Source organism: Grus americana, chromosome 4 (genome assembly GCF_028858705.1).
Source record: "Grus americana isolate bGruAme1 chromosome 4, bGruAme1.mat, whole genome shotgun sequence".
In the NCBI taxonomy this organism is placed as follows: Eukaryota; Metazoa; Chordata; class Aves; order Gruiformes; family Gruidae; genus Grus; species Grus americana.
The window spans coordinates 741,369-758,184 of record NC_072855.1 but is presented as its reverse complement, the minus strand read 5'-3'; the positions used below and the strand labels follow the sequence as shown (position 1 = coordinate 758,184).

At 40.5% G+C, this 16,816-nt stretch overlaps 1 protein-coding gene across 4 annotated transcripts in view; it reads right to left on the bottom strand.

Moving 5' to 3' along the window:
• Window positions 1–16,816, bottom strand: part of ZNF638 (zinc finger protein 638) — a 61,257-nt gene that overhangs the window by 20,664 nt on the left and 23,777 nt on the right. For all 4 annotated transcript variants that reach the window (XM_054824815.1, XM_054824816.1, XM_054824813.1 and 1 more), the window contains exons 3-14: window positions 10,651–10,712; window positions 10,324–10,362; window positions 7,570–7,877; window positions 5,845–6,185; window positions 4,757–4,903; window positions 4,248–4,379; window positions 3,838–3,896; window positions 3,624–3,667; window positions 2,641–2,712; window positions 1,992–2,162; window positions 853–905; window positions 18–149 (exon numbers count right to left, since the gene is read on the bottom strand). In XM_054824815.1, the coding sequence (XP_054680790.1) occupies window positions 18–149; window positions 853–905; window positions 1,992–2,162; window positions 2,641–2,712; window positions 3,624–3,667; window positions 3,838–3,896; window positions 4,248–4,379; window positions 4,757–4,903; window positions 5,845–6,185; window positions 7,570–7,877; window positions 10,324–10,362; window positions 10,651–10,712 (1,560 nt within the window). The remainder of the gene's footprint in view (window positions 1–17; window positions 150–852; window positions 906–1,991; window positions 2,163–2,640; window positions 2,713–3,623; window positions 3,668–3,837; window positions 3,897–4,247; window positions 4,380–4,756; window positions 4,904–5,844; window positions 6,186–7,569; window positions 7,878–10,323; window positions 10,363–10,650; window positions 10,713–16,816) is intronic.

Genomic DNA, 16,816 nt, shown 5'->3' with positions numbered 1-16,816 from the left:
AATACCAATTAGAATACCTTTTTATGAGACGATAAAATTAGCACATCCCTCAGGCCTCCAAACGGCTTTGCTAGGTTGGAAACTTCCTCAACAGAATAGCCTTTCTCAGGCAGGTTTGAAATAAGAACCACGCACATATCATCAAGCTCCTGTAAACAAATGGAAGTAAACATTACTTAGATTTCCTCAACTCCAAACCCAAACTTGGCAGGGAACATTTATTTGTACTACGTAAAACCACCATTAAAAGCATGTTGTAATACCTGCAATTACGTCAAAACTAAAGATCATTTAAACCTTTTAGGATTCAGTAGCAAAGCATATTAAACAATTTTTTTAACTCCTTTCTCTAATTATGTCAGATAATCACCTAAATTATTGCATAATTGCGGATGTATCTACATCTAAGCTGATTCTGCACAAACCTCAGGTTGTTTCGTGCTACCTCATCCAAAATGCGAAGGAAATCAAACCCCCTATAACCAGGCCACTGCTTTACACCCGTGAGATGCCCGCACATCAAATGCTGCAGGCCTGTACGTGCAAATACTGCACATCTAAAGAGAAGAAACCTACAGAAGGGCAATATCGATGATCAGAGCATAAAGAAGCTTTGGTGTGAGGAACAAACTCTGAGAGGGGCAAAATAAAAACCAACAACAAAGCAGAAGAGTGAAGTGGTAGGTGTCTATCATCACAAACAGCAAGGAGAGAAGAAACCCTTCAGTCTTTCTCCCAAGAAATTAACGGGCAGGGGATGTCAGTCAGGTTTTCAGACAACACACCAACGCTTGGAAACCGGCACCGAGTGGCACTTACAACTTCCGCAGGTTCGAGCACCCTTACACTGACCTTGTCAGCTGGTTCCGTTGACTCTTCACTCTTTGTAGTTGCTATGGCAGCCTCTAAAAAAGGGGGGGAAAAAAGGGGGTTAGTACTTCAGCAGATTTCTGTAAATATCGGAGAGCTTTGAGAAGTTCTGGCATTACATTTTATCACCACTGTCACCATGAAAAAATGAAATATTCCTTCATTTAACTTAAATAAATAAAATCCCTTAATTAACATGCAAACTCTTTGCTGACATTAAGGCCTTATCAGGTGAATAACCACAACCACAAGACTTTCTTGTGGGCGCACAGGAACTACATGGGTGCCTGGCATGTACCACACTATCTTTCTTTTTCTTTTTCCTGAGACGAATCCACAGTGATACGGGAGAGAAATACAGACGGCAGGAATCAGGAAAACAGCAATCACACAGGACAGGCAGGCGCAGGGAAAGGAGAATCTCTTCTGTAGAATGATTCTATCTACCTCTAATAGGTTCAGCAACAACAACCTTGCCATATCTCCTCTGACATCCATAGTAACTGAGAATTCATATCCCCTTATGATTAGTAACAGACTTTGTTTTAAACACAGCAGTTATAAAATGTGGGAAAAACAGCACCTATTAAGCCAGTTCTAGCAGGCAACGTAAAGCAGTGAGATTACGAGAATTGGCGGCGGAGCTGTGAACACAACATACAGAAAACCTGAGTCCTTTGCTCTAATGAGTTGTAAATAACCCCATGCCGCACTGAAAAGGTCTAAGCAAAAATACTATGTCCACTGAAAAATGTAAATCTTGGGTGGGTTTAGCCACTTCATTCATCACAATGAACTGCTGTTTTATATTTCAGTCAGGGAACTTATTTTAATAGTTTTCTTTCCTGATATCCTGTGTCATCCTAATTTCCTGGCCTCAAAAGCATTCTCATTTAGTTCACAGTAAAAGAGATGTTTAAGACAGAAATGAGAAAAACCCTGTCAGTTTGCAGTTTGCCTTGATCAATTAAAGCTTCCTGAACTCATCCAAGTCCAACACCACCATCTGAGGCACCAGTGCAAGCTTCTCTAAAAATTAAATCAATTCAAGAAGCGATCATGACATTAAACTTCACATGACTTACGACGAGTAAAGTAACTTCAAAATGGCATTATCGTACCAGAATTACCCGGTACAGGTACAGGATCAGTCACTCCTTTGGACTGAGCCTCTGCCATCTCCACAGGCTCCGGAACTCTGTCTCCTTCGTTCTTTGGGTCTGACAGCTTAGTTTCCCCGACTTCCGTTTCGGCTTCTGTTGAGATCTGAAGGTCTTCATCTACAGATTTTGCTGGTAGGCAACAGCAGAAAAAAACATTCTTCGTATCAGCGTATGAAACTAATCCGTTTGCAAAAGAACAAACTACACTTTAATTTTTTCTGTCAGACATCCAGAGGCCTCCTATCACATAAACTCCTGCTCCCCCTTACAAACAAAATGTAAATACAGGAAAAGCTCATTCCAGCTTTGCATAACAACTGCGTGGCTAAAGCAACGTGAAAGGGTCTGCTTCCCCAAGCTCATCTGCTCTCCCCAGTTCCTTGCTATCCTAGGTCTATAAATGACATTGATTATCACTGCCTTAGCCAAGACACAAGGAACAAGAAGGGTGCTTGCTTCTCCGACAGTCTGCTACATCGGCAAGCCCAGGAAAAGGTGGGAAAACTGGGACTAACTACCCTGAATATTTGTTCTGGAATGGCAGGGGGACAGAAAAGCACCTGCCCATGTTTTCCAAGTAAAGAGTAAAAGTCCTCATTTGTCTTACTCGCAGTATTTGAAGTTTTCTTGATTTTACTTTCTCCTGCCATCGTTGATTTCTTAGTCTTTTCTTTTTTACCTACAGAAAATAACCAAAACCAAGCGTCAGTAGAAATGCTTATTACTTAAGTTACTTAGAAAGAATATAAAAATACATACAAAAATAGTTTAATCTGCAGCAATTCAAATGATCTGACAAAAAAACCCCAAATCCTAAACCACAAGTTAATTCCACGAATGAAAGCCATGAAGCAGAGACTCTTCTGTGAATTTGTTTAGGATGCTGGTGCCAAAACGTTGCTCCTGCAAAAAGGTTTGTGTTCTCTTTCCCTTAGATGACTGTAAATAATTCCTGGCTTCCATCTGTGAGACAGCTCTGAAACGCACCATTACATGAATCTTAACCCTATTCTGGAAAACTGGATTCAGAAGTGACCACGCTGATGAATGATTCTAGACGTCTTTAAAAAAAAAAAAAAGCACAATTTCCCATCAAAATAAGGTCTGGTCCCTAACTTTGCTCAGAAAAATTGCTCGTGAAAGTAAATAAAATAAGCAACAAAAAAAATTATATGGTTGTTATTTCCAATGTCTTAATAATACCAAATTTTTGTAAAGTTTCATTGGCTTTCGGTATATTTACTGCACTTTGCCCTGTTTTTATTGAAGCGCTAATAAAAAAAAGTTGTCTAACAGCATGACATACAAGTTTTTCTGCCAGACCAAGTAATAATAATAATTATGATAATTTCTGATTCATCAGAATACCAGGGCAGAAATTTAAAAGCATTTGGAACGTACACCGAACATAAGACATGGAGAAGCACGAGCACTAACTCTGAAAGAGAACGCTCAAAGTAGAAACTAGAGGTTTTCTTGCAGCTCTCTGAACTCACTTTCAGTCACTATTACGAAAAGCACTCAAATAAAAACAAAGAGGGAAGGCAAAAAACAGAGGTATCATCAGATAAAGGTAACAAAAAGCCTTACCCGTAATGGATTTAGTTGTCTTAGTGGTGGCATTCGGATCTTTTCTATTATGAGAAAAAAAATAAAGAAAAATCTGTTTTAAAGACGATTAATGAATATTAAACCAGCTAAAAGCAGCTCAAAACCAGGAAAACACATGGAAGCAAAGAGATACGAGCCTGTTTGGTTTCCAATTGTTGTAACTAACACTAATGCATGTAACGGCAACACTTACTTTGTACTTCGTGCAACTTTTTTAATATTCTGAGCCCGTTTTTTTATATTCATTTTGACCTAGGACAGAAAGAAAAACTTTTACTGCATCATTTATACTTTATTTATAAATATGTAGAGCTATACATATAAAAATAGAATTCATTAATAGTAATGAAGTATATTTATTAATATAGGTTATATCTTTCACCGTTTGTAAACTGATACTATTCATGAATATCAAATTTAACCAAGAAAAATGGAAAACTGGAATTGGGAAGTGCATTTACATATTTATTTTAGACTGTTTATGAAAAGAAAATTAAAAATATACTAAAACTACTAAATCTATTTTTCTGGAGAACATCAAGTTTTGAGGCAAAACATGGAGCTACACGCAGGGGATCGTGTTGTTCACCAATTGGCTGTTACCTGGCCAGGAGATGCCTTTGGTTTTTCCGCTACACTTATTTTCACCCGTTTCCCATTCAGCAGCACTGGCACAGTTTCACCGTATTTCACAGCTGCTATCACGGCTTCTTTGTAGTTCATTTCCAAGAAGGCCTAAAATAAATGGCGCTTTCAGTTTCTATTACAGACACAAGAAACTATTCACTGCAATTTTTCCTTACCAAGTCTGCTCAGGACAGAAATGCAGGTATTTCTGTCTCTAACTTCACATGGAGTTTGAGGAAAAAGCCTGGATTTCAGTACTGTACAAAAAGCATCCCACTTCCTCTAACATTTAAGACTTAGGTAGCAGGGAAGACAGAATTTATAAAGTGAAGATTCCCAGCTATTCCAATGTTACATATGAACTTTAATGACAAACTGTTCAGGAAGCCTTACCCTATGTTCAGCTGAGGATCCAAATATTACACTTTTTCATTGCTTGACAATTTCTTTTGCATTACCACACAAAAACTTTCAGGAAAACTTACCTCATTTCTAGAGCGAAGTACAAGGAGATCGCTAACTTTGCCGAATGGCTGAACAATTTTTTTAATATCTTGATCTGAAAAGCCGTCATCCGGTAAATCAGATATTTGAAGGACTGTCCCACAACTCAGCAATTCCTCTCTCAACAGCTACAAATTGAAACAAAAAAAATTAATCACTTTCCAAGTCCAGTAAAAGGAAGAAAAAAGAATCTGTAATAAAAATTGTTCAAACTAGACAGACTGCTTAGTTCACGGTGGTATTTTGAGGTTTTTGCTTTTTAACACAAGGACAGAGCCACAATTTTGTTGTTCTGCTACTCTGTCTCTATCTTCAGTTATTAAAGACGTGACGTAGGATTACCAAGTACCACAGTACAACCTTTTTGTTTTTATCAAGTACTATAGATCTCCAGAATTCCAGTTGTCTGGGCTGTATGGGTGAGAAACTGCACAATTCCACTACTTTCCTTTCAAAACTACCTACTAGCTCTCACTAGCACTGGGCAATGTTCTCTTTGCTCATCGCTCAGAGGCTGGAAACCACCAAGGACGACTGGATCCACCACCACTCTCTGATAGTAACCTCACACAGATCTGGTTTTACAGGCAGCATTTCTAGGAGATCCCACGAGGCAGCACGATAGACTGAGACAACACCGGCTTAAGGTTCTTCTGACTCAACAAGAGTAATAAATTTCTCCACCTCGTCTTTTTTACTTGATAGCGCAAAACGAACGCTTTCTGCCTCCTACCCATTACTTTCACATACACGATAAGCTCCTCCAAGTAGGGCTCATCACTTGCACTTCATACAAACAAGCACCCGTAGAACAAGGGCCCAAATTTAACGGACATTTCTTTCTGCTGTTGGAAAGCACTAGAGAGGTTTTGCTTCACATCTGTTAAAAAAATCCTCGCTGTGTAAATTACCACACTTACTTGCAGCCAGCAAATCTTTGCATTAAGATGGCAGTATCTATTGCATAGAATCAGCAACCAGGATGGTTAATCTTTCTACAAGTGATCCCCCTGAAATGAGGTACTAATCAAATTCTTAGTATCACAGAGAAAAACATCAAGCAACTCACCCTATTATAAGAAGTAGGACGAGGGCCACTGGTTCCTGTGGATAAGTCTTCTTCATCCTCTTCCATTTCTTTGCTTTGGGGTAAATCATCAGTTTCAGGAGACGAAGAACTTGATCCAGGCAAAGAAGGCACATCTTTCTTCGAAGCCTTTGTTAAAACGCTTGTCTTCAGTGGCTTCTTCATATTTCCAGGCATCTTCCGTAAGAGTCCACGAGAGGGTGGTGATTTTCCCGATCCCGAAGATCCTTGCCCAGCTGCTTGAAGTGACTTATGTTTATTCAACTTTGCCACAAAGCCAGGTCCCAAACTTTTCACTACCGCCTCCAGAGCTGCCTTTCTGTCTGTGAGCAGAAGGGAAAACAAACTGGGTTTGGTTGGCTGTTGTTAAAAGAAAACTTAGATATATCGCCATTTGGTTTTCTACAGTCTCAGTTTCACCACCCACTCAATTCAACCTTGAGACTCACTGAAGTTGGAGAACCTTAGTCCCACTCTAGCAGAGATGGCCCTGAAGTAATAACAAACCTCTGTACTTCTTTCACTGTTTTAACTGACAACGGGACACTGGCAATATCTACAAAAATCCTAATGCCTGGAGCAAAAGAACAGTTGGTTGATTTTGTATGTCAGGGAATGTAAGAAAAGAAAAGAAGTTTTCAAGACTCTGCTCCTCCTTTCACGCACTGATGCACAGCAGTACTTACTAGCCTGATGCCTTCCACTAAATTCTGTAGCCTTCTCTGTCTTGCTCTTTGTCCTACAGACTGTTGTTTTAAATTAGTCTTTAACAATCTGATACAACATTAATTTCCTGTATGCTTGCTTTCTGTGGAAAATTTGTATTTAGGTTATTAATTGCTTCTTCCCCTCATTTTCCACATTACCCTTAAGAAGATCTCTCTGTAACTGCCTGTCCCTTCAGAGCTTTTCACCTAGGCTTCTTTCCCACGAGAGCTCAGTACCTCTGAATTTTCTGAAAGCATGCAAACCACATAGCCACAGTATACAGATCAAAGAAAAAAAAAAAAAACAACCTTTTAAAATTCCTCCTTTTTTAAAAAGAAACAGAAACTCCAAACAAACCGGTATTTCAGCCAGAGACTAAGCTCAAAATGAACTACAACGAACTACAATACAATCGAGTTTACATAAAATTTCCCAGAACTGCAAACTGGAGGAAGTAAGCTGAAGGAGGAGTCACAGCACAGTGCAATGAACTTCACGGTTACAAAGGACATTTCACTGAAAGTCTTTCACGTACCACGCTCTTATCCCAACAAATTATTTCAGAACACTATGCTTCCCTTGTGAGTCGCATCTCCAGCCAAAGCACTTTCTGAGCATTGCATTCTCCTCATCTACACTGCCTTTGTAGAACTACTTTTTTGATGCTGAAGGAAGAAGAACTTTCAGTTGCTTTCAATTCTTGACTATCCTTACTGGCTTAAAAGCCGAGCACACCTGGCACAGACACTTTTTCAGCAGTTATTTGATCCGATTAACCAATTCCTAGGCAAGGAAGACTTCAGACCTTTTAGAATGCCCATTTTCTTCTAAGCATACTTCTCACAAAGCAACAGCAAAGGGAAAAGTTGGGTTTAGAAACAGAATTTTGCTATGAAAAATGCCTAGGTGACACGTGGACAGATAAACCTCTTGAAATCAACTCAAGTTTTCCCAAAATTAAAGGAAGTTTCAATTTGGCAGTGCATATCCACATTTTACCTTCAGATCGGGTTGACCTCCTCGGTGACCAATCATTACTGGAAGACCTCTGAGGTCGTCGACTAGTTCTCAGCGGATTTCTTGATCGCTGCGGTGACCTTGACCTGTGTCTGGGGCTAAGCTGTCGCATCTGTCGTGGGCTTCGACTTCTTGGCCTCGTTGGCCTGAAGCGGCTGGGGCTCCTAGATCTCGATCGTGATCGGCGAAGAACATAGCCAGAGCCTGTGACCCTCGAACGTCTAGGGCTGGGACTAGCAGAGTTGGAACGACGCTTTGGGGTCTGGTTTTCTTTTCTGTCACCACCGTTTCTGACGGAATAAAGGCATAGAATGAGTTTTGACAAGACAGAAAAGAATAATTAACCCTAGTCTGTTTCAACAGACGTTCTGCAAAAAAGAACCAAAACTGACAAAGTTTACAGCCTAATTTGTTCACAAGCATACTTTACATACTGGTAACGTGGTTGCTAAATGAATTTCGGATAGGGAGAACTGAAAAGAAGCAAGTGGGAGAGAACAACCTGCATGGATCCAGAGAAAGCTGCCAAGAAAACTGTGAAGCTACAAGCTGCAGTGCTATGAAAAAAATAATAGGAAGAGGAAAAGGATACATAGAGAGCAATGAAGTAAGATGTTTTCCTTGCTTCTTACAAATCCAGTTTGGAAGTAAGCCACCTTCAGACATTATGTCTAAAAGATTGAGACTGAATGAGAGATTTGAGAGGACTCCATACACACACACACAGAGCATACGTATGCTACCTAGAGGTGTCAAACTGATGAAGGACATGGAAAGTAGTAATGGTGAAGAGATCCGTGACAGAAATAGTCCCTCTTAGAAACACAGGAAGTAACCAGACATAGGAAAACCCTGACAGACCACAGGAGTAACAGGGAAAACCCTGAAAATGCACAAAGTATATGCAAAATAGCCAAAATGGTTTTGATGAGCTTGTCAGGTAACAGGCCAGTGTGTTACAGCGAAGCTCTTGTCCAGTTTTTCAGCCCATATGGATTTATTTGATGCCACAGACACACTGCAGCAGCACTCAAAACCGGGTAGAGCAGACCTAGCACCTTTGAGATCTGAAACTGGAAGAAGCCACTGATGTAGCATATCCTTCAGCTGACTCACCAGTAATTCTAGTAGCAAAACTTAAAGAAACACAGGGAAATAACTGACGTTGCAGTTACATCCAGTACGACTAGACTTACTGGGGAGATTGTATGCTGGACAACTAAAATACACGAGTCTCTCAACACAACACGGAAGAGAAGTTCACATTTCAAGTGAAAAGTGTCTACATTTGTTAAAGGTAATCTAAAGCATCAGTGCTTAAACGAATCACCAGATCGAGCCCTATTATCACTGTTTGAGACCTCTGAGGAACTTCGACTACTCGAGATGGAATAGGCTGAGGAGAGAGGGCTGACAGCTGGCAGACAGAAGGGGATGACAGGCGAGGCAGCTGCCGCCCGACCTTTCTGGCCAGCACTAGATGAGGACAGCAGAACAACCCTCAGGTCTCCTAAACGATGTTCCAACCCACCTCACATACCAACGTCTCACAGTGTTACTTCATTAACAAGTTTCAAACATCATTAAAAATCCACATAAACCCCATTACTCCTGTGCCCAACGCAAACGTGGGAATGTATCAACAAACCACCACAATTTATAAAAAGCAGTCTCGACCTCGCCCCAAGACTGCACCCAGCAGCTCCAGACATCCATGAACACCCAGAGCCTACGCTGAACTCGAACTCTCCCACCAGAGATGCTGTCATCAGGAAGGATTCAAGAAAGCACCACCCTAAAAGACAACTTTTGCTCCATCTGCGAACACAGAAGATCACTCACTCCAAAAAAGGGCTATTAACCATTTCTCCAGCTAATTAAGGACCTCCAGCTAAGAAAGTTTCCTTTGCCCGGGCTGTATGTAACATCTGCAGCACTGGACAACAATTTGAGTTTGAGGTTTTGAAATACAATTATTCTCCTCATCAAAGTTTCAAAAGTTTGTTTGGTTTCTTTCTTTGAAGTTTTCTTTCTCCTTGTTTATTAACATGGAGAGACCTCAGATGCACTCTGCAAATTAATCTGACCTACATATTCAAGTACATCAAACTAATTAACAGAAAGTCACAGGAAAATCTAGCAAAATTTAAAGTCATATCATTCCTATTGGTACTCAAGTTGAAATATGTGCAAATGTTGAACCAGTAAAACAATCCAAACTTGCTGAGATTCAAGCGCAATTCATCCACAGGGTGTGTTTTTAAAAAATTAATAACAAACAGCATCATTTTTAAGTACAGAACATGAGTTCATGAATTTCAGTGTTTTTTCAACTTGTGACCATGTAGCTTCCCAGGGGATCTACAGACTGAAGAGTCTGTGACATAAGAGCTAACACTAGCATGCCTATTGTCAAACAGGTTTCAAATTGCAAACAAGAGCGGCTTAACTGGAAAAAAAGATTAAGTCAGAAATCACTCATGCAGTTTAATCAGTGATCTAACACTGGTCACAGTCTCGCTCGGTAATTACTGTATCACGTCCAGTAACTCCCTTGTACTATTAAACGAACTTAGGAGAAAAACCACAAAAACACCCCACACAACTTTATAGCGAAAATACACCACCACTAATAGAGTTTGCCAATGAGCAAAACAGGAAAATTAACTGCATTAATTACCACTTGTTTATAGTAGCAACAAATTAAAAGCAACCTGTAATTAAAAAAGCAGTTACCTTTTTGAGGAATGAGACTCAGGGTTCCAATCAGGGTACCTGTTAAATGTTGAAAATACAACCGTCAGTGAAAAAGCCACATTTGCCATCCGAACACAATTTTTGCTGACATGCAGTAGCTTTTACAGATAAAGGTTCCCGTTCAGGACCCCAGAAGCACCGAGTGCCTGTTCATCTTCTACCCTAAGGGACTAATGCCGATCTGGAACAGCGCTTGGATACCAACAATCCTCAGTAAGGAAATTTGGCAAGTTCATTTTCACAGACTAGGTGCACACCCAGAAAACACTTTTTACACTAAGTGAACTTTTTAAACAGATTCCTTACTGTTGGCGTAACTGGCGGCAGCTTTCAATGTGAGAAGGAGTGTTCTGATGCAGAATCCAGTCCTGGTTGGAGAAAAGACATCCGGAGAAGTCTGATTAGCGTGTAAAATGTTAGCGTTTCACCACAATTTCTAGTTACGCGTTGTCATATTTTACCTTCCATCAGATTTTACCTAACAAATGATCTTATGTCAAGGTCAAATTTCTCATTTAAAAGACTAAAATACTTATCGATTATCAAAAACTGTCAAAGAACACAAAGGAATCCGAGTGGAAGTTGAACAAAATGCGTCATATTAAAAGAATCTGTTACTTCCAGCACCACACTGGATTGTTGCCACCACCCTTCTAATGCAAAAGGTTGATCCAATAGCCGGCTATATTAAAAGAAAGAAAACTATTAGCAGTCTTCACAGGTTGTCAGACCAATGACCACACACAGAGCACATCAAGCTGAATACATCAGAGAACCCGACACAACATGGTATCTTTAAGCCAAATATCATTTCTACAGAGGCATGACTTTTCGTGCCTTAAGCTCCAGAGCATTTACTCCCAATAATGTTACAGCTAAAGGTCGGTCAAAAAATCTGATGAAATCACACACACACACACTTTTATATATATATTAAAAAAACCTTAACAAAAGTTTTACTTTGGGAATACCTGGTGGGTTAAGCATGAGACAAATCCAGAAGTACAATGCAAGCCCACAATCTTGAAAATTACTGAAGCACAGGTTTAACTGTAAGCACAGAATCAGTCCCCAGCCTGGGAAACAATGCCTGAAGACTTTATTCTAGTATTTTCTTAGTACAAAAGTAAACTGACCTGCTGGCAAAAGCAACTGCTATAGTCAGTTTGCTTTTGAGAAGAGATATTGCATGGTCTGAAGCTGTAAGGTACCACATGTCATCAACGATAATGATTAAGCATCCTTAAAAAAAAAAAAAAACCAACTTCTTGCTACTTTAATATTTGAAAATAGATAATAATGGCTGAGTAATGCAACTGACAGACAAGGCTTCATAAAATCATTTGCGGTTGTGAAGTTACATATGATTTTTTTCTAAGCGCATGCTGGTTTATAACAAAAAAAGATTATAAAATGCATTGTTGGCAGCATCGGACTCTATTGACAAAAATGCTGAACATACTGGTGCAAAGAAAAGCTCGGGATGGTTTACTCAAAGCCTATGAGGTGGAAGAATTAATGTGACCGGGGCAGAGTTAGTTTCGTGCATTTTGGCAGCACAGAGAACACGGTGAAAAGCGCTGTTCCTTGCACTTACCGCATCGACCTATCAACACCAAAACATGCTACAGGAGAGCTACCCAAACTATTTATATTCCGCACATAAAAACCATGGGGTTTAAAGACATTAAAATACAGCTTAAGCACAAGACTTATCATCTTCATTTCCTGAAGAAACAGATACACTAGTTAACCAATCTCAGACAGGCATTGAAAGATTTTACTAACTGTGTTCATAAAAATATTGTAACTGTTCCAATAGAGTCAGGAAAACGTTACTCAGAAGACCCTTTGCATTTATCTCACTAGCTGAACCAGAGCACATTAAGAGTTGAAGAGCAGACTGCTAAAACAACCTGTGGCTGTAGAACTCCATGCGCAGTGAACACACAGCATGCACACAAGTGAAGAGCAAGCAATTCACTGTTACACGCTATTTTTTTCCTAATAACATGCCGTTCTTGAGCAATCCCATTCTTAAAAATGCTATTTATCTAGTCTTCAAGTTAGACAGGAAAAACTATTACTCAAGGGCTAAGACAGCTTGCAGAAATGAAAGGAAATTGGGCTTCGATATCCACTTCTGTGGTCCCAAACAAAGAAAGCACATGCAGTGTCCACGAGGGCTGGGGGAGGCATTTTGCTTCCAAGTGCCTTTAGCTATCAGTCCAACGAGCATTAACAAGACTGGCAGGCCTACAAAGAGATACTCTCCTCCCTAACACCACATTCTTCTCTTCTCCAAGTCTTCGTTATGCCAGTGCCCTCTTGCATTTCCTACAATCACAGGAGTCTCGATTCATGCGTATTCCTCCTCTTTGATTAATTCCTCACCCTTCTCAGTCTTCAGAAATATTCCACTCCCTCTGGCAAACCTGGCCCCAAAGACAGATCCTTCCCCCAAGGACAGGATCTCTTCCCGGCACACGCACTCCATCACATCCTGGTAAGAGTAAGAACTTGCAGCCACCAAAAAAGCCCTGAAGCAGCAGCTGGCAAAGCACAGAGCCTCTGGTCTCCCAACTCACCTCTTCTGCCAACAGTGAGATAAGAACAATACACAGGGATCGGACCTGCACTTGCTTGTGCTGGTTTCACAGCGAGGTATTACATAGAAAAATGAGGAGTGAAATGGAACAGACCCACATTTTGTCCCGCTACGTAAGTGTGATTCTCTTTGTAGGACGCAATGAGTCCACCTGACTTCACGCAATTGAAGATATCCTCCATTTAAATCTATTTAAGCTAGAAAACAAAAACTGTAATACATGGTCAATATGAGCCCTCGTGCTGGTAGTATTGCAAATCCACGTTGTTCCAAAAGTGACATGTGGTTGAAGACAGAGAAATCACACTTTATAATTCCAATATATCCACAATTTCAAGGTGAAACTGAAGCTGCTCTGTGAAATATTCATACAACGTTTCAATATGTTGGGAGGTTTGTAAATATATCTGAAACAAGACAACACTGAGGTGCCATCTAACCAAGGGCAAAACTGGGCACTCTTCCCTGAAAAAATGTTGTGGGACACAAATGCACAAATTTTTGAGAACACCTTCCAGATCAACAAGTCACCTTAGCATCAATTTTCCAAATTTGTTTTTTTAAAGCTCAAAAAGCCCACCTTTCTTAAGTACACCTTTTCGTCCACCACAGTATTGTGTACAGCCATCTCTGACGAAGCTACAGAAACCTTCCTAACACCAAATAAAAACCAAGGACCAATCTTTCACATCTCTGATGCTGCTCCAACAACAACCAGCTTTCGAGCCCGTAGTAACCATCATTTACCACAAACCCACGGTATTTCTGCAGCTGAGTGGTCTGTTGGAGAGCTGACACCCGACTGAAGGAGCGCAGATGGCCAATCTGAAGTTGCACTGTTGATTCAAAAAGCAGCGCTTCTCGCCTCTGAACAAATATCTCCACAAGACCCAAGCGAGACGGCTGGGGGCATCACCGAATCATCAAGGCTCCGGCCACCTATTGCTAAAGATCCAGTGAAAGGTTTTGAAAGGAAGAGAAATGTTAAACAGAGTCTTTCCAAAGGCCATTGCATCAAACAGCTGGAATATGGAATATTCTTCACATTCAGCCCTGGGCCGCAGGCAGTGTGTTACACAGCTGCTGACCTGCCATGTATCACTGTGCGCAAGGATTATCCGTATGCCTCACCAAAAAGTCGCAAAGCTTAAAAAAAAAAAAAAAAAATCTTTTTCACAGACAGACCTACAACAGCTATGCTATGCAGATGGAAGATATTTTAACTTTTCACTTCTGAACAGTGTATTTAGCAAAAAAACAAACCAAACCAAACCAAAACACCTTCAAATACATATCAATAGTTCTGTAGAAGAGGTGTTCAGACTTCTTTTCCAACTACAAAAGAACTAGAAAATACATTTACTTGCTTAGCTGTATGACACTCAGAACTCTACATTTTGGTATGCTGCAGACATCTCACAGCCATCTTCAGCTTTGATTTCATCAGACCTCATTAATTAAGAAGACAGACCTACAAGAACTGATCAGATATTATGGGGAACAGCAGAAGCATTTTTCACTCCAAGCCAAAATTCAGCCAGGGCTTCACAGCCGTTACGGGAGAGCCAAGCTGGAAGAACACGGGGGACACGGTTCAGATGATGGAAATATGAAGTTTGGTCACTAACAGTTCCTGTAGTCTCAGAGGCAGACTGACTGCAGGAGCAGGGTGTCACATCCAGCCGTCGTCCTGACATCTTAAGCAACTAGCGCCAGGTAACTAACACACTTGAATTCTCTTCCGATAGGCAATGCGGCTTCTGCCTCAACCTGGGCAAGAAAATGAATCCTAGATGAGGCTGTACTTCAGTACAAGACTGGATTAAAAGAATCTACCAAAAAAGGCAGCTCATCACCATGAATAATCGGAACTTGAAATCCATCACTTTAACATCACTGGAACTTTGTCTTTTCAGCTATCCAGTACTGGATAAAGAAAAGGTTTTCCTCGTTTAGTATCTTTCATCATCTTCATCCATTCTTATTTCTGGTTATCTTTGCTCACCTACTTTCTTTCCAATTTGCCACATTACAGACATCTGTTTATAACGCAGCATCCTTAAAGCACTTATTACAACTTGGTACTACACCCCAGAAATCACCGTGTCTGCTAATTTTGACCTAAAACCAACTCTGAAGATCCAGTTCATCTATAGGTGTGCTGGGGAGACCAAAGGCCCGCCTAGCTTACCTAGCACCACGCAAGAGGGGATGGCTCGGGAGGTAAGTAACACGGCAGAGCCACCTCCAGCCACGGACAATGGCTTGTCAAGGACCTCCTGAGCCACAGAGGGTCTTTGCGTAGCCTCGGATTTCCTTCCATGAACTTGTTCAGTTCTTTTTCAACTCTGTGCTCTATGTGAAAGAGCCACTTCCTAGCGCAAGTCACACGACACAGGACTATCAATTTCTCCCGTATCGCTGCCCCAGCATTTCTCCTTCAGTCTGAAGGCGCTGTTTCACAGGCTTCCTCTGCAACACTTTAAAGACAAAAAACCTGAACGTCTAGGTCATCTTTAACCACGCAACTGAGGCAGACAACTTTATTTGTAAAGCCAAACCATAAAACTGAAAGCAAGAGGAACCCTTCATTCTTCAGAATTCACAAATACACAAGACTGACATTTCTTAACACAAACTTTTATTTTTTGCAGTTAAAAAAAAAAACTAACTCTTTTGGTTATTTTGCAACACTGTTGGCTAAACACGGCTTGCCCCATGAGGTCTCAAACCAGTCTGCACTGCCTCCGCAGCAGCAGGTGTACATAAAGAAAAAAATACTCTTCAGGACGAAGTGAATATATGCCAGAGCTAGAGGCAGCCACGACAGGGAGAAAAGGTTGTGTAGCTGCAGTCGGATCAGAACACTACCCCAAAGTGCCACTGGGGCAAGAAGCATAACGTTCGATTTCTCCAGAAGACTTCATAGCTGATTTGTCAAGTATTTTTAGTAAAAACATTTGCTTAATTTTAGAAAGTACGAGTAAGCAAGTGACTGAATGATTCACAGTTAAACAGATTACACTATTCCAGAGTGCTTTGTCCATTTATTAACACAGCCCCAAATTCGTTGCCTTGTTCAATTTCACACATTTTGATTTTAAATCAGACTTCCCTTTAAGTTTTCAAGTCTGCCCAAACAGCGGCACTTCTCCCTGGCCTTTAGCATTTCCAGCATAGAAGTACTTGAAATTTTATTTTTATTCTGAAGCCCCTAATGCAGCTGTCACCATCATAACTATTCATTCACACTTTTTAATACACAGCACAAATACGGCCTAGCAATCTTGCATGATTTTGCCAAATGGCAAAAAAGCACTCCCCCACAGGCTTTCCACACGATTGTTGAAGACCATTTAAAATTTAAACACATGACACTAATAATGAATTATTCCATTTTTTTAAATTACTTTCTCCTGTATTTTGACATATCAAGCCTATGTCTTTCAAGAAAAATCCACAGCTTTCAGAATTCTTTTCTCTCTCCCAGTATTCACCAGTTCCTTCCTTTTCCTCCTTCAAGAGCTGAAACTGTTATTTGCTTCATAGCTGAAAGCTCAGGCAGATGAATGAAAGCATTTTGTGCGTCCCTCAGAGCTAGTCTTCAGTCTCTGGAATAGTCAATGTCACACAGACCACATTTGGAAGATTAAATTTTTGCAGATAAATAGGCTGCTTTGTTTTAACGCAGACTTTGCAGGAGGGGGGCTGAATACACGAACATCTCATCTACCCTACCGAGAGATTCAGCATACAATTTCTGCACGTTTCAGTCACCCAGATGACGTTAGTTTTTAACTCCACTGATAAAGGGTTTGTTTCGTCACTTGAAACCCATTGCGGAAGACATAAATAATTTTTAAT